This window comes from Haliotis rufescens, unplaced genomic scaffold (assembly GCF_023055435.1).
Source record: "Haliotis rufescens isolate VD_foot unplaced genomic scaffold, xgHalRufe1.0.p SCAF_18, whole genome shotgun sequence".
Taxonomy (NCBI): Eukaryota; Metazoa; Mollusca; class Gastropoda; order Lepetellida; family Haliotidae; genus Haliotis; species Haliotis rufescens.
The window spans coordinates 25,666,729-25,691,661 of record NW_025963868.1 but is presented as its reverse complement, the minus strand read 5'-3'; the positions used below and the strand labels follow the sequence as shown (position 1 = coordinate 25,691,661).

The 24,933-nt window shown below is 44.3% G+C and overlaps 1 protein-coding gene across 2 annotated transcripts in view; it reads right to left on the bottom strand.

Moving 5' to 3' along the window:
- Nucleotides 1-1,246: 1,246 nt before the first annotated feature.
- Nucleotides 1,247-24,933, bottom strand: part of LOC124132935 (multidrug resistance-associated protein 1-like) — an 85,360-nt gene continuing 61,673 nt past the window's right edge. Inside the window, exons 20-33 of one of the 2 annotated variants that reach the window (XM_048398474.1) lie at nucleotides 24,083-24,269; nucleotides 22,742-22,873; nucleotides 17,735-17,828; nucleotides 17,013-17,139; nucleotides 15,677-15,908; nucleotides 13,778-14,088; nucleotides 12,011-12,210; nucleotides 10,404-10,527; nucleotides 9,441-9,542; nucleotides 7,897-8,043; nucleotides 6,811-6,969; nucleotides 5,995-6,161; nucleotides 3,403-3,597; nucleotides 1,247-1,749 (exon numbers count right to left, since the gene is read on the bottom strand). In XM_048398474.1, coding sequence (XP_048254431.1) covers nucleotides 1,638-1,749; nucleotides 3,403-3,597; nucleotides 5,995-6,161; nucleotides 6,811-6,969; nucleotides 7,897-8,043; nucleotides 9,441-9,542; nucleotides 10,404-10,527; nucleotides 12,011-12,210; nucleotides 13,778-14,088; nucleotides 15,677-15,908; nucleotides 17,013-17,139; nucleotides 17,735-17,828; nucleotides 22,742-22,873; nucleotides 24,083-24,269 — 2,289 coding nt within the window. In that variant the 3' untranslated portion in view covers nucleotides 1,247-1,637. The remainder of the gene's footprint in view (nucleotides 1,750-3,402; nucleotides 3,598-5,994; nucleotides 6,162-6,810; nucleotides 6,970-7,896; nucleotides 8,044-9,440; nucleotides 9,543-10,403; nucleotides 10,528-12,010; nucleotides 12,211-13,777; nucleotides 14,089-15,676; nucleotides 15,909-17,012; nucleotides 17,140-17,734; nucleotides 17,829-22,741; nucleotides 22,874-24,082; nucleotides 24,270-24,933) is intronic. The other variant, XM_048398475.1, reaches the window with a different exon arrangement.

Here is a 24,933-nt window from a genome sequence, read left to right as displayed (position 1 = left end):
GATCAAATAACAATAAAGTGACTATGTAGAGCACATTTTTTTCTATTTATTGAGATACACGTTACCAATGGTCTATATCTCAAGTTCAGCTATCAGTAGTGTTCGATATCTTTATTTCATATACAATCTTAAATACAAGTCAACAGCGGTAATATCTCCGCTTTAACAATGTTGGGGACGAGCTATAACACGTACCACATTGCTAAAAAGAACAACTGTCCTTTGTATAACTACTGATTAGTATTATCAATAACAGTAAACAATGATGATTCATGTACACAGAAAACATTAATTCAGAGTGAGTGAGTTAGGTTTAACGCCGCTTTTAACAGTATTCCAGTTATATCGCGGCGTGTCAGCTTAATGTGGGTGGAAAGCCCGAAGTGATGCAGGTCTCAGACGTTTACCACTTCGGCGGAACCCACGAGCACGGGTATGGTGCTGACAAACCTAGAAACATAATTCTGGCGAACCGGGATTCGAACCCACAATCATAGGTTTCTGGCGTGCACAAGGGACGCAACTCTGCACAGCGAATCGCGGCGCCTCAGACGACTTGGCCACCCGTGCCCCTACATCAATTCAGAAGTCAGGTGGCAAGATACTCCTGAAAAAAACGACCACTGCTTTCCACCCATTTCAATATAAAAAAGTCATTTGTTAAATCGATATGTAATTTTCTGACCGCAAACTTGTTTTTAATTGAAAGTGACAAGCGCATATTTAAACACAGAACCTGAAATCGATAATATAATCATGATGTTTTTAGTTTTCTATCTGGTCAATGGCACTGGTTGTTTGACAACCTTTTTCATTGATCCCTCCGCTTCTTTGCGCCATTTAACCCGTGAAGATCCGGGGTTGGTCTTCAGCAACCCATTCCTGCCGTAATGCTTGTCGTAAGAAGCGACTAACGGGATCGGGTGGTCAGGCTCGCTGACTTGGTTCATGCAGGTCATCGATCCCAGCTGCGTGGATCGATGCTCATGATATCAATCACTGGATCTTCTGGCCCAGACTCGATTATTTACAGACCGCCGTCATATAGCTGGAATATTGATGAGTGCGGCGTTAAACAACAAACCAACAAACCAACAACTCTCTTGTAGGCAATTGTCGGTTCTGTTAAGCCTCCACTACTATATATATTCTTTACAACGGGTATATCTGCAATCTTAGACAATAATGAAAACGAGATCAATGTCTTTAATGTGAAGTTCGTGCTATGTACAGAAAAGGGGTGGTGCTTAACTTTTTTCAAGGTGTATATATCCACAATAAACTGACAGCATCAGGTATCACAGCTACATGGTTATCAAACCATCCAACCATCCATCCATCCATCCATCCAACTAACCATCCATCAATCAATCCATCCATCCATCCATCCATCCAACCATCCATCCAACCATCCATCCATCCATGCATCCGTTCCTGAATCAGTGCAGTGTAATCAATACTGAGAAACTGATAGACACTTCCTCAAGTTCTTTCTTGGTCACGTGATCAATGTGGTCTTTTGCAGAGACTGTATAAGGCTCCGGCGAGTCATAAATGCAGATTCAATAGGTCATATTTGAACCGTGACCTTGACATGTGGTGTGAAAACTTGACCTTCGGTAGCATGTAGGTCAAGTTCATATCAGTCCGGCATTTTTGGCTAGACCGTAGAACAAACTGTCTGGGTTCTTGAGCAGAGATTCGGGAGAGTCGAATTCTTTAATTATTCCAGCGTCCATTACGATGATTCTGTGGTAAAAGAAGGAAATAGGTATATTAATTCAAAACGTCAACACCAGATAATAATTAATCTCGAATATCCACCTAACCACGTTCCTGTGTGGTTGTCGGTTGGTTGTTTAACGCCGCACTCAGCAATATTCCAGCTATATGATAGCGGTCTGTAAATAATCGAGCCTGGACCAAACAATCCAGTGATTGACATCATTAGCATCGATCCACGCAAAGGTGATACGATGACATGCATGAACCAAGTCAGCGAGTCTGACCACCCGATCCCGTTAGTCGCCTCTTACAACAAGCATGGTCGCCTTTTACGGCAAGCATGGGTTGCTGAACCGAAAACAAGGTGTCAAGCCTGCTAACAGCACCATAATGCCACTACGCTTCCACACTACAGTATAACAAGGACAGTCGAATCAGACTCCCAGCCGCCCGGTCCTTGGTTTATCCCCTTAATGCTAAGCTCCATGCAAGGTATCAAGTACCATCCTTTAACGGCTTTTGGTACGACGCGGCCGGGGATCTGACACCGACCTTCCGCTCCCCGCCAGACCAAGGATGCGGTGACAAACTTACGATAATAAGATAAGATAATACGTAATTATCGCAATGGAAATTCATATTGCACAGTTGATTAGCACTAAAATATATGATATTAAAATATTTATATATTCGAAAATAAGACATCTTATTATCACGGGTAAAAATATGTGTAAAATTGAACATTATCACAGTGACGACAAGGAATGTTTTTTAAAAGTATATGTAATAGTAAACTTTAACATAAGGGATAATTACCGGGCGATATTTGTATACAGCGAACTGTTGATAAAATATGAAATAGATAATCATTTAATTTCCTAATACCGGCTGGTGTGAATACCTGTTGTCAGCATCGGCATGCGCAGTCGGCGGCCAGAAGGAGTTAGTGAGGTGAGGTGAAATGGAGTTAAACGTCGCGTCAAAGATTATTGCACTTATATAGCGACGTGCATGCACGTGTATGTATGTGTGAGGCTGCTTGTACTAGTCCGGACTAATGCCGATTTATAGTGCTAGCTCACTGAGATACCATGCCGCAGTTTAACATGAATACCCCACTCAGACACAGTATACTGTCACCGAGCCGACCAGTCCTTGTTTTAGCCCCTTAATGCCGAGCGCCAAACAGGGTAACAATAAGTACCATCTTTTAACGTCTTTTGGTATGACGCGGCCGGGGATCGAACCCCGGACCTTCCGCTCTCCGGGCGGACGCTCTACCACTAGACCACCGATGCGGTCGAAGGAGTGAGTGAGTGAGTGAGTTTGGTTTAACGCCGCTTTTAACAGTATTCCAGTTATATCACAGCGTGTGGAGGGAAAGCCCCAAGTGATGCAGGTCTCAGACGTTTACCACTTCGGTGAAACCCACGAGCACGGGTATGGTGCTGAAAAACCTACAAACATAATCGGGGCGAACCGGGATTCGAACCCACAATCCGAGGTTTCTGGCGTGCCCAAGGGACGCAACTCTGCACAGCGAATCGCGGCGCCTTAGCCGACTTGGCCACCCGTGCCCCCCTCATCAATAATCGTGCCAAGGTGCTAACATCGTTCAACCAAGTCAATATTTTCGTCATCGGTAACAGGCAAAATTTCTGCTTCTTCAGTACCCACCTATCATAATCCATGACCGTGTTCAACCTGTGAGCAATTGTGATGATTGTACAGTCGGCGAAGGCTTCCCTGATTGTTTTCTGAATCAAGGAGTCTGTTTCCATGTCAACAGCTGCCGTAGCCTCATCAAGGACGAGGACCTTTGTGTGACGCAATAGTGCACGTGCAAGACACACCAACTGTCTTTGTCCAACGCTGCCAACACACCAAGACTTCATTAAATGTGAGGGTTGATTCAAGAACCAAATCCGCCAAATGTTCTAATGTCATCTTTTCAATTTTAATTTGTATATCAGCTCATGATCATAATCAGAAATACAATCACAATTAAACACATATTCTGTATATGAAGTTATCACTGATGTGAGTGAGTGAGTGTTGTTTAACGCCGCACTCACAAATATTCCGGCTAAATGACGGCAGTCTGTAAATAATCGAGTCTGGACCAGACAATCCAAGGATTGACTTCTTGAACATCGATCCACGCAATTGGGTACGATGACATGCATCAACCAAGTCAGCGGGCCTGACCACCCGATCCCGTTAGTCGCCTCTTACAAGCATACTCGCCTTTTTTCAAGCATGGGTTGCTGAAAACCTATTCTACACCGGATCTACACGGGTCAAACTGCATGTAATGTATACATTCTTTCATTGGCTGATAGTGTGCGTGTAAGGGCGTCACTGTCTTGACACTCGTACATCAGCTGATTGTGTGTACGTAAAATGAACACTATCTACACATTGGCACTTCACATCGTATGTTTTGTTAAAAAGACCTGTCTTACACACCTGAGATTCTCCCCTCTTTCTCCACACTCGTACATCATATAGTGTGTATATGAAATGGACACTGTCTACACAATGGACACTGCCTAAACATTCGTAAGTCACATCGTGTGTTTGTTAAAGGGAGGCTGTCTACACACTCCTTCGTCATATCGTGTGTTTTATTAAAGGGGACTTTCTACACATTCGTACATCACATCGTGTGTTCTATTAAAGGGAAACTGTCTACACACTCATACATCACATCGTGTGTTTGTTAAAGGGAGACTGTATTCTCACTCCTTCGTCACATCGTGTGTTTTATTAAAGGGGACTTTCTACACATTCGTACATCACATCGTGTGTTTTATTAAAGGGAAACTGTCTACACACTCATACATCACATCTTGTGTTTGTTAAAGGGAGACTGTATTCTCACTCCTTCGTCACATCGTGTGTTTTATTAAAGGGGACTTTCTACACATTCGTACATCACATCGTGTGTTTTATTAAAGGGACACTGTCTACACACTCATACATCACATCTTGTGTTTGTTAAAGGGAGACTGTATTCTCACTCCTTCGTCACATCGTGTGTTTTATTAAAGGGGACTTTCTACACATTCGTACATCACATCGTGTGTTCAATTAAAGGGACACTGTCTACACACTCATACATCACATCTTGTGTTTGTTAAAGGGAGACTGTATTCTCACTCCTTCGTCACATCGTGTTTTATTAAAGGGGACTTTCTACACATTCGTACATCACATCGTGTGTTCTATTAAAGGGAAACTGTCTACACACTCATACATCACATCTTGTGTTTGTTAAAGGGAGACTGTATTCTCACTCCTTCGTCACATCGTGTGTTTTATTAAAGGGGACTTTCTACACATTCGTACATCACATCGTGTGTTTTATTTAAGGGGACTGTCTACACACTCGTACATCACATCGTGTGTTAAATTAAAGGGACACTGTCTACACATTCGTACATCACATCGTGTGTATATTAAAGGGGAACTGTCTACACAATCATGCGTCACATCGTGTGTATTATTAAAGGGGACTGTCTACACTCTCATAAATCAGATCGTGTGTATTATTAAAGGGGAACTGTCTACAATTCGTACATCACATCGTGGGTATATTAAAGGGAAACTGTCTACACACTCATACATCACATCGTGTGTTTTATTAAAGGGGACTTTCTACACATTCGTACATCACATCGTGTGTTTTATTAAAGGGAAACTGTCTACACACTCATACATCACATCGTGTGTTTGTTAAAGGGAGACTGCCTTCTCACTCCTTCGTCACATCGTGTGTTTTATTAAAGGGGACTTTCTACACATTCGTACATCACATCGTGTGTTTTATTAAAGGGAGACTGTCTACACACTCATACATCACATCGTGTGTTTTATTAAAGGGGACTGTCTACACATTCGTACATCACATCGTGTGTTAAATTAAAGGGACACTGTCTACACATTCGTACATCACATCGTGTGTATATTAAAGGGGAACTGTCTACACAATCATGCGTCACATCGTGTGTATTATTAAAGGGGACTGTCTACACTCTCATAAATCAGATCGTGTGTATTATTAAAGGGGAAATGTCTATAATTCGTACATCACATCGTGTGTATATTAAAGGGACACTTTCTACACACTCGTACATCACATCGTGTGTATATTAAAGGGACACTGTCTACACACTCGTACATCACATCGTGTGTATTATTAAAGGGGACTGTCTACACATTCGTACATCACATCGTGTGTATATTAAAGGGACACTGTCTACACACCTGAGATTCTCCCCTCCTTCTCCACACTCGTACAGCAGCTGCCCGGGGACGTCAACCACGAACTTCTTGAGGTGAGCCCTGTCTAGAGCCCGCCATATGTCGTCGTCACTGAACTCGTTGAATGGGTCCAGATTCATCCTCATGGTGCCAGAAAACAGCACAGGATCCTGGGAAGGAGAAAAGGGAAAGGAAGTATGAATATTTACACATGGTCCTGCAAAGGAGGGACAGGATAAAGAGATATATGTCTGATTATATACTAGTAGATACCAGGACACAAATAAATATTATACTGCATTTACAGTCAAACCTCTCACTTTTTTTAGATGAAGTGAAATGGGGTTTATCGTCGCGTCCAAGATAATTGCACTTCTATTGCGACGTGCATGCACATGTGTGTGTGTGTGTGTGCGTGTGTGCGTGCGTGCGTGCGCGTGTAGCTGGTACTGGTCTGGACTGATGCCGATTTATACTGCTTGCCCACTGAGATACCATGCCGCAGTTTATCATGAATACCCCACTCAGACACAGTACACTGACTCCGAGCCGTCCAGTCCTTGTTTTAGCCCCTTAATGCCGTGCACAGGGCAGGGAAACAACAAGCACCATCTTTTAACATCTTTTGGTATGACGCGGCCTTGGATCGAACCCTGGACCTTCTGCTCTTCGGGGTGAGGCTCTTCCACAAAGCCACGGAGGCGGTCTACCTTTTTGAGAATTGCTGGTCTTCACCTGACGTCATTCAGAATAGCGTTATCCATCACAATCTATATCTACATGATGACAGTTATTGACAGTTCATGATAATATTATTACCTGGGGTAGAATCGTAAGTCGTGATCTGACGTCATGCAACCCGATATGAGCAATGTTGATCCCATCTATCACAATGGAGCCTCCGGCGGCCTCGAGGATCCTAAACAAGGCCAAGGTGAAGGACGACTTGCCGGCACCAGTTCTACCCACAATGCCCACCTGAAAAAATATATACGAACTTTAAATGCCATATACACTCATAATTCATCATTACTACTTCGAATAACGAGCGGAAGAGCCTGGAATTGCGGAATAGGGGAAACAGTTCGGCACAGTTCGGCACAGTTCGGAAGAGTTCGGAACAGCGCGGAACAGTTTGGAACAGTTTGGAACAGTTCGGAACAGTGCGAACAGCTCGGAACAGCTCGGAACTGCTCGGAACAGTTCGGAACAATGCGGAAAAGGCGGGAAACGTGGAATAGGCTTTCAGGCGGAATATGCGAATGTGAGTGAAAGAGCAGAAGAGCCTGGAATTGCGGAATAGGGCGGAATAGGGCGAAACAGTTCGGCACAGTGCGGAATAGTGCGGAATAGTGCGGAATAGTGCGGAATAACGCGGAATAGGCGGGAAAAGTAGAACAGGCTTTCAGGCGGAACATGCGGAATGGATGGATTGTGCCGAAGAGTGAGTGAGTGAGTTAATGCTTTACGTCACATCGGCAATATTTCAGCCATATCGTGACGATTGTGCCGAAGATGAGTGAAAGGGCGCAATAGGCTGGAAACGCGGAATAGTGCAGAAAAGGGCGGCATAGCTTGGAAAGGCGGAATATGTCCAAATAAGAAGATGAGGAATCTTTGGAATGTGCGAGACAAGGCGGATTAGGCGAGACAAGGCGGATTAGGCGAGACAAGGCGGATTAGGCGAGACAAGGCGGATTAGGCGGTACGAGCGGAATGGCCCGAATAGACCGAGTGGGTTCACACACATTTGCCAGATGTGAGCTTATCTGGAGTAACGAAACATCCAAAGATTGAACAATTTAGCATATTTCAGTCATGCGTCAATCATACATTGAAAGCAAGGTCAGACACATCTTTATTCACACACACACACACACAACAGACGTTGTACTTGGTTCTTACCTTTTGCCCTCCTTCAACAGTACACGTGACCCCTTTGAGGACGAGGTCAAGGCTATCTCTGTACCGCGTCATGTAGTTTTGCAACTGCACCGTTCCTCTCTGGGGCCAGTCCACAGGAGGTCGAGCGTGTGGAAGAACCCAGTCCGCCTGCCAGGATGCATCACCATACACACATGTAATACCAGACAACACGTAGAAACATAGAAACCTTGGAGCTACATAAATATTTTTTTGTTTAACCCCACACTCAGAAATATTCCAGCTATATGACGGCGGTCTGAAAATAATCGAGTCGGGACCAGACAATCCAGTGATCATGAGCGTCGAGCTACACAAATGGGATACGATGGCATCCGATACGACAAGCATAAACCAAAAGAAAACCATGTGAGAGAGACTATCTAGACTTGCTCCCCTTTAAGTGAGTGAGTGAGTTTGGTTTTACGCCGCTTTTAGAAATATTCCAGCAATATCACGGCGGGGGATACCAGAAATGGGCTTCACACATTGTACCCATGTCGGGATTCGAACCCGGGTCTTCGGCGTGACGAGCGAACGCTTTAACCACTAGGCTACCCGACCGCCAGCTCCCCTTTGAGGGCAACAGTTGGGCTGGGCGAAAGGGAAACAGATAGGTCCAAGGCTTACGTTTGTTTAACGCCGCACTCTGCAATATTCCAGCTATGTGATGGCGGTCTGTAAATAGGCGAGTTTGGATCAGATAATCCAGTGATTGACATCGTGAGCATCGACCTACGCAATTGGGTCGCAATGACATGCATCAACCAAGTCAGCGAGCCTGACCAACCTTTCATAGCATTGACTTATATTATGACGAATGATATACTTGGACACTAGGAACCGACCGTTTCATATTCTAGTGAGTGAGTGAGTGAGTGAGTGAGTGAGTGAGCGAGTTGGGTTTAACGCCGCTTCTAACAGTATTCCAGTTATATCACGGCGTGTCAGCTTAATGTGGGAGGAAAGCCCGAAGTGATGCAGGTCTCAGACGTTTACCACTTCTGTGAAACCCACGAGCACGGGTATGGTGCTGACAAACCTACAAACATAATCGGGGCGAACCGGGATTCAAACCCACAATCATAGGTTTCTGGCGTGCCCAAGGGACGAAACTCTGCACAGCGAATCGCGGCGCCTTAGACGACTGGGCCACCGATGCCCCCTCATATTCTAGAGAACGGGCCTAGGTTTTTGTTAGAGGCAGATAAATTCAGTCTTTGCTCCACGACATATATTTCTGTCTCCCTGAAGGTTGAGCCGAACATGGGGACCCAAAACAGTTTTTGTATTCAAGCATGTTCAAAGACCATTTACTCCTTGATCTATTCCGAATTGCTTTTTCAGCATTTCCGGGAACCGATTATGTTTTTCAGAAAAAAAGCTACACTGGCATGATATGAGTTGTTATATGCTAAACAAGACTGATCCACATACATGTGTTCATGTTTTGATATCGATCTTCCAATGATAACCATCAGAAAAAAATACATGTTTTCCTTTTTTTTTAAAATATGTCGGCCTACCTCTGTTTTCAGCTCAGAATACTCCTTAATCCTCTCCACGGAGACAATGTTGGTTTGAAGGTCACTGATCTGCTTGACCATCCATCCCATAGAGCCGGACACCTGCAGGAAGATGGTTAACAATATTGGATGGTTGGTTGGTTGGTTGGTTTGTTGTTTAACGCCGCACTCAGCAATATTCCAGCTATATGACGGCGGTCTGTAAGTAATCGAGTCTGGACAAGACAATCCAGTGATTGATATCATGAGCATCGATCCAGGCAATTGGGATCGATGACATGCATCAACCAAGTCAGCGAGCCTGACCACCCGATCCCGTTAGTCGCCTTTTACGACAAGCATAGTCGCCTTTTACGGTAAACATAGTCGCCTTAACAATATTGAGACTGTCATATGGACATTTCTTTCCTGTGTTAAATGTTTATCTCTGTCTATCATGCGGTCTAGATCATATATTCTACTATCACAAAGGCAAACACAAATTAAATCCTTATACCTATATTAACAACAATAGATAAATAATTACAAATACAGTGAGAGGGTAGATTTTCAAGTCGCTTATAAACTATTTCAGCCATATTACGGTAAGGGTGTAAGGAGGTGAGGTGGGGTTTAACGACGCGTCCATAATTATTGCACTCATATAGCGACGCCCATGCACGTGTGTGTGTGGCTGCTTGTACTAGTCCGGACTGATGCCGATTTATAGTGCTAGCCCACTGAGATACCATGCCGCAGTTTAACATGAATACCCCACTCAGACACAGTATACTGATTCCGAGCCGACCAGTCCTTGTTTTAGCTCCTTAATGCCGAGCGCCAGACATGGTTACAACAAGTACCATCTTTTAACGTCTTTTGGTATGACGCGGCCGGGGATCGAACCCCGGACCTTCCGCTCTCCGGGCGGACGCTCTACCACCAGACCACGGAGGCGGTCACCTTAAACACGACTATACCAACCTGTAGAGCGTATGACACCGACAGTCCCAGCTGGCCTCCACTGGAATCTGTAGAGACCACAGCAAACATGGCAGAAGCGAAGATGATGGTACTTCCAATCATGTCGAGGTAATAGGCGAGCCATCTGCATCATTAAAGTGAGTGAGTGAGTTAGGTTTAACGGTACTTTAAACAGCATTCCAGTTATATCACGGACTGTCAGCTTAATGTGGGAGCACAGCCCGAAGGTCTCAAACGTCTCAAACAGTTACCACTTTGGTGAAACCCACGAGCACAGGTATGGTGCTGACAAACCTAAAACATTATCGGGGCGAATAGGGGCGAACCGGGATTCGAACCCATGATCAAAGGTTTCGAGTTTTCCAAAGGGACTCAACTCTGCACAGTGACAAAGCCCGTGCCGCCTGCGTCTTTAAAATTTTGTTTGTTTGTTTGTTGTTTAACGCCGCACTCAGCAATATTCCAGCAATATGACGGCGGTCTGTAAATAATCGAGTCTGGACCAGAAAATCCAGTGATTGATATCATAAGCATCGATCCACGTAATTGGGATACGATGACATGCATCAACCAAAGAAGCGAGCCTGACCGTCCGATCCCGTTAGCCGTCTCTTACGACAAGCATCGTTGCCTGTTACGGCAAGCATGGGTTGCTGAAGACATATTCTACCCCGGATCTTCAGAGGTCGTCATTAAAATAATATATGGTTAATTATAGATGGAACGTAATACTACATCATTGCCCATTGATCTAAGGAGGTAACAGAAGTATATATTTATATTCGATCATGTTGGAATATTTTTTACGATGAGGCAAATATAACTATCAAGACAAATATTCTCATTCTTTGAACACAAACTGGACAAAAACGCTAGGCATCATGAATATTTTGGGATATTTTTGTAGTGAAAACTGATCACACAATTTCATGAAAAGTGTCCTAAATACTATTTATAATCTTTAACCTTTTGGTTTCAGTATATTATCCGTAAGATGGGTATAAAAAGTGAGAGTTAGTATGTTTTTTTTGTGCTGCGTTTAGCAATATTCCAGCAATATTCCAGCAATAATCCAGCAATATCACGGCGGGGGACACCAGGGAATACATGCACAAAGCAATCTTAGCGCTAAGATGATCGTAACACCCATACTTTAATACCATACTTTAACATAGGCTTACAATAGTCGTAGCGCTAAGATCGCTTTGTGCATGTGAGCCAAGAAATGGGCTTCACACATTGTACCCATGTGGGGAATCGAACCCGGGTCTTCGCCCCGGGGTATAAAAAGAAAATTAATACAAATGTTTTCCATTGAGCAGACATAATCATTCTTGTTTTTTTATCTGAAGAAAGTATCTCTCCTCCCACAATACAACATGGCAACTTATTCCTTCCCGCCATCGCCACGCTTCTTAAACATAATAGTAGAGCATGTTCAAGTGTTGCTATGGTATTTTGTCTTCATTGTATGACGACGCAGTGGGAAATATTCCAGCGATATCACAGCGGTATTTAAATCATTGAGTCTTGACCAGACAAACCATTGATTCATTTGAGCACCATAACACGCATTTAGCGTCGCCTTGACGAGACGCGACCTTCACCTGTTTGAGACGATGCCTCCAAAGTAGAAGACCTGATTCCTGTCCACCCTCTTCTTGGACTCGTCTATAAATCTGTCCACGGCTCCGTAGGCGCGGATGCTGGAGGCGCCGGTGATGGTCTCGCTGAAGTGGGTGTAGACGGGGGAGCGAGTCACGGACTCGATACGCTTCAGTTGGCAGGAGGTGGGGATGTAAAAATTCTGCAAAATTTGATGACGTAATCAAAGGACTGCTTGATACGCTTCCTTGAAGTTGGTTAATAATAAGAAAACATACTTTATGTATTGCAACTTCGAGTTTATTGCTGCAGTGATAACGAAGTAGTATTTTTACATCGAAACGTCTCTAAGTGCAATAAACGAGACGTTGCTATCCATAAAGTTATATGTGGACCTCCCACGTGGTCTAGTGGTAGAACGTTCGCCCGGAGGGCGGAAGGTCCGGGGTTGATCCCCAGCCGCGTCATACAATTAGACGCGCAGCATTGTATGGCTAAAACAAGGACTGGTCGGCTCGGAGTCAATGTACTATGTCTGAGTTGGGTATTCGTATTAAACTGCGACATGGTGTCTCAGTGAACTAGCAGCCACAAGCAGGACAAGCAGCCACACGCACTCACACGCACACGCACGCACACACACGCACGCACACGCACTCACACGCACACGCACACGCACACGCACACGCACACAGAGGTGCATGCATGTCGCTATATGACTGCATTAATCTTGGACGCGACGTTAAACCCCATTTCACCTCACCAAAGTTTGTATGTATTTTGAGTCATCCCATAGTATGTTATCATTTGCGATTGTAAACGACATCCGATTAAAGAATTCACCTGTTGCAATCATCACTTGCATGACTGCGGAATCACGTGTTATCACTGTACAGTGAACGGGTTTGGTTCTACGCCGCTTTGAGCAATATGTCAGTTTTGTCACGATCGTTATGGAGATACGGTGAAATAGGGTTTAACATCGCGTTCAAGATTATTGTACCAAAAAGGAGGACTATATGCGTGTGTGCGTTTGTGCGTGCGTGCATGCGTGCTTGTACTAGCCTGGAAATATGCGGGTTAATAGTGCAAGACCACTGAGATACCAAGCCGCAGTTTAACATGAATACCCCACACAGGCACATTATGCCAACTGCGAGCCGATCATTCTTTCTTTTATTCCTTTAATTGCAGGGAATAATCCTGTAACCTACGACGCAGCCGGGGTCGAACCACCGATCTTCCGCTATGTTGGCAGACGCTCCATCCACTAGACCATGGATGCGATCCCAATGGGGAAGAGAAGCCTGAGGAGTTACCTTATCACTTTGGGAGTGAGTGAGTATGGTTTTACGCCGCTTTTAGCAATATTCCAGCAATATCACGGCGGGGGACACCAGAAATGGGCTTCACGTATTGTACCCATGTCGGGAATCGAACCCGGGTCTTCCGTGTGTCGAGCAAACGCTTTAACCACTAGGCTACCCGACCGCCCCCTTATCACTTTGGTGAATCCTGAGTATCATAGGTTCGTGTGTACTTGAACATGATTTTTAGCGGCCCATACACGATTATTACGTTCAGTTATGTCCCTTAGATGAAGGTTGTATATATCAGATGTTGAGTCGTGAAAAACATTTTGACAGATAGAAAATCTTGGACATGCAAATTATTTCACCAAATTTTCGATCGACTAAAGTGCTGTTTTAACCATATTTTTTTCAAAATAACTGAAACTATAAATAAATATGAAATCTTCGCTGTCTCACCTGTATAAAGTAGTAGAAAATTAGAAGCGGAACGAACACCGCAATAATGATGGGGGTATTTATACTGATGATGACGACAGTACCCACGACGTTCGTCACCGTCGACATGAACATCCTAACGATGACAGGCAGGGTGTTGTCGACAGTTTCAACGTCACGTGACATCCGGTTGAGGATACGCCCGAGAGGCGTGGTGTCGAAGAACGACATGGGTGATCTGAAGACGCGGCTGAGGATGGCGTCGTGAAGACGCGCAGCAGCTCTTACGACTCTCGTCCAGAACAGATAGCCACAGACTGCCATTATAGCAACTGAAAAGTAGTAAGAGACATGAAATTAAGTGTAACGCCTCATTCAACAATATTACAATTATAGGTCAATAGTGAGTGACTGAGTTGGATTTAACGCCGCTTTTAACAGTATTCCAGTTATATCACGGCGTGTCAGCTTGATGTGGGAGGAAAGCCTGAAGTGATGCAGGTCTCAGACGTTTACCACTTCTGTGAAACCCACGAGCACGGGTATGGTGCTGACAAACCTAGAAACATAAGTTTCTAGGTTTCATAGGTTTCTGGCGTGCCCAAGGGACGCAACTCTGCACAGCGAATTGCGGCGCCTGTGACGTATGGGCCACCCGTGTCCCAATAAGACAACAGCCTTCCTGGCCAAGCTGTCATCTCTGGGGTGACGCCAAACCCTGAGCTACATACTTTCCCGTTAAGAGAAGGCACGTCCCGGTCCGCAGGTTAAGGTACGGAGATAGATTTTGTAAAAATGAATAGGATCGTGCTCGAGCCAAGTTGGGCGCCAATATGTCGACCACAAAATGTGCCAGCCCTTGACAGGATCTCGGCTCGGATGTCTTATCCATACGACCGAAGCGAGATTTCACGCCTTGCTGACAACACGCAATTTGCTAATATCACACAGATCTTGCTAGCGACACACACTGACACAGCCATTGCTGATATCACACACACCGTGCTTATAACACACTCCTTGCTGACACGCACTTCACTAACAACATACGCACACCTTCACAACGATATAAACACCTTGCTAACACGCACACCTTGCTAACAACACACACATTGCTAATATCACACACATCTTGCAAACACCACACACGCCTTGCTAACATACACCTTGCTGACATCAAACGTACCTTCCTGACAACACACAATTTGCAAATATCACATACACACCTTGCTAGCGACACACACACTGTGCTAACGACACACACACTGTGCTAACGACACACACACTGTGCTAACGACACACACACTGTGCTAACGACACACTCCTTGCTGACACACACTTCACTAACAGCATACGCACACCTTAACAACGATATAAACACCTTGCCAACACGCACACCTTGCTAACACGCACACCTTACTAACACGCACACCTTGCTAACACGCACACCTTGCTGATACTACACAATCAGTTCCAACAACAAACGCTCAGTTAACAAGACACATCTTTCCCCACATCACATCCATCTTGCTGACAACACACACATACTTTGCTAACACACATTGCTAACACCACACACACACTTAGCTAACAGTGAGTGAGTTGTGTTTAACGCCGCTTTTAACAGTATTCCAGTTATATCACGGCGTGCCAACTTAATGTGGGAGGAAAGCCCGAAGTCATGCAGGTCTCAGACGTTTACCACTTCGGTGAAACCCACAAGCACGGGTATGGTTCTGACAAACCTAGAAACATAATCGGGGCGAACCGGGATTCGAACCCACAAGGTTTCTGGCGTGCCCAAGTGACGCAACTCAGCACAGCGAATAGCGGCGCCAAAGACGACTGGGCCACCCGTGCCCCCACTTTGCTAACAGCACACACACCTTGCTAACAATATACACAGATAATAGTACACACTCATAGCTAAAGCAAAGGTCCAGTATGTCCCAAGGTACTTCTTATTCAGTGCCGCGTACTCGTCCGGGGGGAGGGAAGAGGAATTGCCAAGTTGTGGATCTTCCGTCCAGTTGGTGAGGTAGAACCCCGCCCCCGTGTTAACGGCTTGGAATGCACAGAAGAGGAAGAGTGACAGCGTGATGGTTGGTAGCCCCGCAGCTCTTCCGTACATCAAGAACACGTTCCATCCGACCTGAAGTGAGTGACTTGGATTTGAAGGTATACATTGAGCGCACATTATAAGTCCTGCTTAATGCCAAAACATTATTATGGTAGTTACAGCGTCATGTATTTCAACATTTCAAAGGGACCGACCATCTGATTATTCTGTGTTCGTGTGTGTGTTAAACTTCGCGAGAAGACCACTCCTGGTTTTATTCCCATAATGTCGAGCCGTTTGATAAAGTGAGTGAGTGAGTTGGGTTTAACGCGGCTTTTAACAGTATTACAGTTATATCACGGCGTGTCAGCTTAATGTGGGAGGAAAGCCCGAAGTGATGCAGGTCTCAGACGTTTACCACTTCTGTGAAACCCACGAGCACTAACATTTAACGTCTTTTGATATGACGAGGCCATGGGTTCGAACCATCCACCTTCCGCTCTCTTCGGAGACGCTCTATCCAAAAGACCACGGACCAGATCATTAAATGCTGGGCCCCAACGCCAGACAGGGTAACAATCAGAACCATCTTTTGTCGTCTTTTGGTTCCATTTTCAGCGTAACAATATGACGATTTAGAGCGCACACACATCCTCACACCTTCCCCACTCCTTACGTTGCTTCTGTTTGTTTCTTGTTTAACACCGCACTCAGCAATATTCCTGGTATTTGACGGCGGTCTGTAAATAATCGAGTCTGGACCAGACAATCCAGTGATTGACATCATACGCATCGATCAACGCAACTGAGATACGATGACATGCATCAACCAAGTCAGCGAGCCTTACCGCCCGATCCCTTTAGTCGCTTCTTACGACAAGCGGGCGGTCGGGTAGCCTAGTGGTTAAAGCGTTTGCTCGTCACGCCGAAGACCCGGGTTCGATTCCCGACATGGGTACAATGTGTGAAGCCCATTTCTGGTGTCCCCCGCCGTGATATTGCTGGAATATTGCTAAAAGCGGCGTAAAACCATACTCACTCACTCACTCACTCTTACGACAAGCATAGTCGCCTTTTACGACAAGCATGGGTTGCTGAAGACCTTTTCTACCCCGGATCTTCAAGGGTCTCTTACGTTGCTAACCTTACGGAATGACGATTTGTCGTCGGCCTGAAACGTTTGAGCGGTCTCCTTACCTGTCCTTTCTCCATCGTCTCGATCTGCGTCAGTCTCCCTTGTCGTTCCTTGACGGTGATGGACTTCGCTTTCTTTTCGGGGGTCGATGTGCTTTTCACCGACTCAGACAATCCCTGGCTTTTGCGCCTGTGACAAACAGAAGACGGACAAGGCTAGAGCTGTTCCTTACCGTTTAGACATGACAACACATGATGGACGTAACGAAAGTGAATGTTGTTTGACGTCGCACTCAGCAATATTCCAGCTATATGACGGCGGTCTGTAACTAATCGAGTTCACACACACGAAAAAGCTCATTTATGCCGAAAAAATTCATGAATTCCGATCCGTGTTTAAGGATCATAAAGAAATCCTGATGTTAATCATTGGAATCATGGAGAAAATAATAATTATAATAATGATAATCTTAACAATAGGCCATTTTTATTGCGCATATTTCCACACCACTGGTTGGTGCGGCGCTTTTATAATCTCGGTCACTGGATCAGTGTGCCCTCAAGAATCATTCTCAGCTCCCTGGGAAGTATACAACCCAAGCAGCCTGTTAAGGTTAACAACCACATTGGCTTTCATCCTACCATTCACTGCTGGGTGAACAGAGGCACATTTCGAACACACTTGCCCCAGGAGACGCCACATGTGGTACATGTGCTTCAGTGTGGGGCAGGACCGAAGCCCTAGAAACTCGCAGGAGCCAAGCTGACGAACATGTGTAATTTACCTCTTCCTGCGCCGTAATGAGGCCTCATCTGCCGATGTACCATCGGATGTCACAGATTCTACTCTTGCGAGCATTTTCTCCTTGATCATTTGAACTGTAAAGTTGATATAAAAAAAATAGCTTTATTTTTAAAATGTGAATGGGTTATGTTTTACGCCGATAAGATCGAGTGTGTAACTTATTAACAGTCATACAAATACTTCCAAATTGCATTTTTTTCAAATTGCATTATTTACATATTTAAGGAATTTAAAGAGATCTTTCAACTGAAAAAAACAACTACCTATATCTGGCCGCCGTCATTAAGCTCGCTTGTTGCTGAGTGCGGCGTAAAACAACAACCAAACAACAAACCCATAGCTGGTGTATTTCTTTACAATAACTATTATTCCTATTCATCATTTTCCAGAATGTCCAAGGCGTGCTTTATTTATAAAATATTTTTTATATATTATTATATATTTATTTATTTTTTAGTTTCAGTTACGTTTATTTATAAACATATTATATACATGTAGTACATAGATATCAGGTAATGTGCTTCATTTAGTGGTGCGCTGAATTTTTAAAATGCATTTTAACTTTTTTAAACTTCTTTGCCAAAACTGTCTTGTTTAGTTTCTCTTATGTTTACAACACGTATAGCTGTTTAACCCCGTCAAGGTAACTTTTTGGAACCGTTTTATTCAGTTATCTTCAAATCAATTCAAATTCATGAACAGCAGTTAAACATGGTTACTCCACTCAGACACTACATTAAGTCCGAGACGACCATTCCTTGTCTTATCCCTTAATGCAGAGCGTCAGGCAGGGAAACAACAAGTTTCGCCTTTTGGCTTGACGCGGCAAGGGATCGAGCCCCCGATCTTCCGCTCTCCGGGCAGACGCTCTATCCACTAGACTGCAGAGACGGTCACAGACAATAAGCTACTGAGTATCAAGTATTGGTTACTGGGAACGACGTGATAACCGGAATGCTTCTTCGCAAGTGTAACGCAAGTTTAGTTTGTTTCTTGTCAATCTGTGAAGGATTTGAAAACTGTTTTTTTTATGTTTAACGCCGCACTCAGCAATAATCCATCTATATGACGGCGGTCTGTAAATAATCGAGTCTGGACCAGACAATCTAGTGATTGACAACAGGAGCATCGATCCACGCAATTGGGATACGATGACATGCATCAACCAAGTCAGCGAGCCTGACCACCCGATCCCGTTAGTCGCCTCTTACGACAAGCATAGACGCCTTTCACGGCACGCATGGATTGCTAAAGACCTATTCTACCCCGATTTGGAAACTGAAGACATACAGAAAAAATATCTAAAAACGTTTTACATGGATAGTTTCTTGTCACTGTACAAAACTAATAAGAAACACCAGGCCTTATCTACAAAAGTAAATAAATCTACGTATAAAATAGTTGGCATCTTGAATTTAAAGCAAAATCATTGCCATTATACTTGTTTCTTATGACACATGGAAAAGTATTTAGCTCAGCTGATGTATTTTTTTATCCTTCCCGTATTTTTTTAATTTTGTCGCTTTCCATCGATTTTAGAGATATTAATAAATTACACCAGCTCTGTCTAGGCGGCCTGTCCACCATTTATCTGTTTTTGGTTGGTTGGTTTGTTGTTTAACGCCGCACTCAGCAATATTCCAGCTATATGACGGCGGACTGTAAATAATCGAGTCTGGACCAGACAATCCAGTGATTCACATCCACGAAATTGGGATCGATGACATGCATCAACCAAATTAGTGAGCCATTTATCTGTAATCTGGGACCTTAAATTTAACATTTCGTCAATATAAGCACTCGACAAATGATATAATGATAATAATATAATGATATAACAACAAACATAATCAAGCATATATATGATGCACAAACACCCCATTAATAGCATTGACAACAACAAAATGTATATATACATAGTTCCTCTTCTGTGTTTGGCTCACAGACAATCCAGCGTTCATCCCGGCGTGCATTAGCAAGTGATGATGTTTTAAGCCGCAGTGTACACTATTTTGATCAATATTCCATTTATGCATGTAAACAAAGGGGACCGGAAATTTTAGGCACCTGATCCTCATTTATGAGTGAGTGAGTTGGGTTTTACGCCGCTTTTAACAGTATTCCAGTTATATCACGGCGTGTCAGCTTAATGTGGGAGGAAAGCCCGAAATGATGCAGGTCTCAGACGTTTACCACTTCGGTGAAACCCACGAGCACGGGTATGGTGCTGAAAAACCTAGAAACATAATCGGGGCGAACCGGGATTCGAACCCACAATCATAGGTTTCTTGCGTACCCAAGGGACGCAACTCTGCACAGCGAATCGCGGCGCCTTAGACGACTGGGCCACCCGTGCCCCCCTCTCATTTATGACAAGCATCGGGTACAAGGGTACAAGGGTACCAGGGACCTATTCTGCCCCAAGGGAGGCAACTTAAGTCAGCTGTGTCTCTGCGTAGCTTTGGATACCTCGATACAATAACAGACGTCGCTGCTGATCCACCAGACGCTGCGCAATGTCCAATTTAATGCTTGAGGCGCGTGAGTCAGTATGGTCTTAAGCGGATGTATCCAAACTACAGTGATAAGATTTTCTCACCAAACATTGGCTTCACACATTGCGCCCCTGTGAGGAATCGAAGCTCGGCGTTCGGCGTGACGAGTGAACGCTTTATCCGCCCTGTTACTCCGCCCTGTTACTCCGCCCCCATGCATGAATATATGTATTATGGCACGATATGTACACTAAATACAGTAAAAAACATAAAACATCGATATACAAACACTTACATATATACTAAACAAAAAAGTTCGATCACGAATATTTTTAGGGATATGATTTCGAAGGGAAGAGTATTTTTTAGAATATCGACGGTATATAAAAAATATTTCATGATCATTTTTTTGTTCAGTATACAAGCAGGTACACATCTCACATGTTTGATATATCAAATCATGCATGTATAACTTCACCATTCTTTGAAATACAGTAAACTACGGTTATAGCGAACACGCATATAACGAACTGACGGATATAACGAACTTATTTGGTCCCGACTATTTGCTGTAGTTATTCTGTATATATGCTTATAACGAACTACGGTTATAACGAACTAAAATCAGTAGTCCCGATGAGTTCGTTATAACCGTAGTTTACTGTATATATTTGATACCACAGGTATTCCTCGTTTCAGTAAAGTTTTTAAACCTTAAGTTCGTTCATAAACATTTGGGGGGTACGACACATCAAGGTTTGACATCAACTCTTGTAACATCTATGGATTTGGAACAACACACGAAGGATCACAAGCACTTGTGTCGTTGCTTAAATACTTCGAGATCAATTAATATCACTAGTGTCATAAATGCATTGTCGTATTAAACCTTAACACAAGGCCAGACGCTCCGTACAACTCCGCTCGCCTTATATCGTTGTTTCTAAATTAAAATCGCAAATCATGCACAAATTCTTATCTACCTTGTCTGGGGTTATTGTTCTATCGATTCCAACACATTACACCTCCCAACTCTTTGTTGCTATGAAATTGTACCGTCCGAAAGCCGTCGACCCGTCTCTTTGAATTCAACTGGGCACAAATGGCTGACAGACCCACACAGAATGGGGGTGTCGGAAAGCAGTTCTGTGATTGGTCGATATTTTTTAGTTACCATGGTTTATTGCGGGAGTTCATGCAGTTTTTTAAAATTCGCCTGCTCAGCCTGTAAGTCCCGAATCATAACAGCAAGCCATAGGAGAGCTGATTGCCATCAATAGATGCTAGGCCATTGTTGTTTGTTTTTAACGCCGCACGCAGCAATATTCCAGGTATATGACGGCGGTCTGTAAATAATCGAGTCTGGACCAGACAATCCAGTGATTGACATCATGAGCATCGATCCACCCAATTCGGATACGATAACATGCATCAATCAAGTCAGCAAGCCTGACCACCCGTTCCCGCTAGTCGCTTCTTACGACAAGCATAGTCGCATTTTGAGGGCAATCATGGGTTGCCGAAGACCTATTCTACCACGGATCTTCACGGGTTCGCTACCAGCCCACTGAGATACCATGTCGCAGGTTAACACGAATACGCCGTCAGGGTAACAAGTACCATCTCTTTACGTATGTTGGTATGATGTGACTGGGGATCGAACCCCGAACCATCCACCCTCCGAATTGACGCTTCACACATTGAAACCATCGGGAGTATAGAACCTTGGACTTTTGCGTGACGGGCGAACGCTTTAACCACTGGGCTACCTTATCGTCCATTTAACAAGCAACATAGTACGGTGATCTATTCTAACCCTGATCTAGTGAGGTTTATTGATAACTTATCTCTGTATTTCGGTATTTTACATACTCCATTGTATTTCCTTCCCTTATAATCACCTTTAGCAATATTCCAGCAATTTCACGGCGGGGGACACCCGAAATGGGGTTCACACATTGTACCCATGTCGGGAATCGAACGCTTTAACCACTAGGCTACCAGACCGCCACTAATCACATACGAAAATACATGAATATTTTCAACATCAAAATAAAGAATGAGTGAGTGAGTGAGTTGGGTTTAACGCCGCTTTTAACAGTATTCCAGTTATATCGCGGCGTGTCAGCTTAATGTGGGAGGAAAGCCCGAAGTGATGCAGGTCTCAGACGTTTATCACTTCGGTGAAACCCACGAGCACGGGTATGGTGCTGACAAACCTAGAAACATAATCGGGGCGAACCGGGATTCGAACCCACAATCATTGGTTTCTGGCGTGCCCAAGGGACGCAACTCTGCACAGCGAATCGCGGCGCTCTAGACGACTGGGCCACCCATGCCCCCAAATAAAGAATGAGAAACGTGAAACTGCGATCTTTCACCTTAACCTGACCATTCCCTCGTACAGTATCTTAACAAACAGAAGCATGCATACACGAATTAGTATATAGGATATACAACATCAATAATATCGACAACGGAACAGTATGTACAGAGCGCTTCCTCATCCTCCTGCGGCAGTGTGTGGAGTTCGTAGGATTGGGCCACGTTTTGAGCAAAATAATCCTCCTCAACGACTGAGCAGTCGTCGCTGTAGTAACTGATGTCTTTGGTCTGTGGACGTCCTGTGTGCAGCGGTAAACACACACATGATTTTATATGTAAATTTTCGTTGTTGTTTTACGCCGCACTCAGCAATATTCCAGCTATATGATAGCGGTCTGTAAATAATCACTCTGACCAGACAATCCAGTGGTTGACATCATGAGCATCGATCAACGCAATTGGGATACGATGACATGCATCAACCAAGTCAGCGAGCCTGACCACCCGATCCCGTTCGTCGCCTCTTACGACAAGCATAGTCGCCTTTTGTATGGCAAGCGTTGGTTGCTACAGACCTATTCTACCCCCGATCTTCACGGTTGTCGCGCACATGACAACAACTGAGAATAAAAAGGTGTGATCATATAAACACTTATGAGTGAGTGATTTAGTTGGGTTTAACGCCGCTTTTAACAGTATTCCAGTTAAATCACGGCGTGTCAGCTTAATGTGGGAGGAAATCCAGAAGTGATGCAGGTCTCAGACGTTTACCACTTCGGAGAAACCCAAGAGCACGGGTATGGTGCTGACAAACCTAGAAACATAATCGGGGCGAACCGGGATTCAAACCCATAATCATAGGTTCCTGATGTGCCCAAAGGACGCAACTCTGCACAGCGAATTGCGGCGCCTTAGTCGACTAGTCACCCGTGTTTCCATTCTTATGTACAACCAGCATTGAATAAACAAACGATATAAAGGTTTCTTATTATTCATTCGACTCTATTTCAAAGAATTGTTTTGCGAACTGCAGGTTTGAGACGCTGCCTAAATGTCAACAAGAAAACGCTTCACGGGATGAGGCGAGGTGAAATTGGGTTTAACGTCGCGTCCAAGATTATTGCACTTCTATAGCGACGTGCTTGTACTAGTCCGGACTGATGCCGATTTATAGTGCTAAAACACTGAGATACCATGCCGCAGTTAAACATGAATACCCCACTCAGACACAGTATACTGACTCCGAGCCGACCAGTCCTTGATTTAGCCCTTTAACGCCGAGCGCCAGACAGGGTAACAACAAGTACCATTTTTAACGTCTTTTTGTATGACGCGGCCGGGGATCGAACCCCGGACCTTCCGCTCTCCGGGCGGACGCTCTACCATTAGACCACGGAGGCGGTCCTTCACGGGCTGAGCTGTTGCAGAGCTACTTCTGTGTGCGCCAGCATTAAGATGACAGGAAGAACCAGAGACGAACTAGAGATCAGAATGTTCAAGACACTTACTTTCTTGATCTTCGTCCTCATCGTCGGATTGTTCTATGAGGTAGGTCTTAAGAAACTGGGCAAAATGGCCGTCGTGGGACATCAGCTGATCGTAACTTCCGGTCTCCGTAATGGTGCCGTCATTCATGACAATGATCTGGTCCACCATGGGAAGCCAATGGACGCCATGCGTCACCAGGATCCGGGTCTGTGAAACAAGGATTTAGTGTTACATTTGAAAAAAAGTAATCAAATAAATAGTGATTTACGCTGTTTTGAACAACATCTTCAACCCCACGGGTATATCAGGAAAAGGTACCCAAACAGACATCAGTCGATGAAAGACATAAGCTATCGTGTATCAGACATATTATCCTGTTTTTTTGTGTGTGTTGTTTAACGCCGCACTGACCAATATTCCAGCTATGTGACGGAGGTCTGTAAATAATCGAGTCTGGACCAGACAATCAAGTGATTGACATCATGAGCATCGATCCCCGTAATTGGGATACGATGACATGCATCAACCAAGCCAGCGAGCCTGACCACCCGATCCCGTTAGTCGCCTCCTACGACAAGCACAGTCGCCGTTTATGGCAAGCATGGGTTGCTGAAGACCTATTCTACCCCGGATCTTTACGTGTCTCCAAATGACTGAACAGATAAACTAAGGAAGCCCTTGTACTACAAAGTGCGTCCCTTACTTGGCAATCCACCAATACACTAATCTGGACGGAAACGAGGCTGTATGTTCCGGACATTTTGTTTTCTATTTGTTAAGTGAACTAATGATTTGCAAGACTGTAAGCAATCAACATAAGGGACTATAACTATATTCAACAAAAGTGTTACGTAAATGTATTTTTACGCCG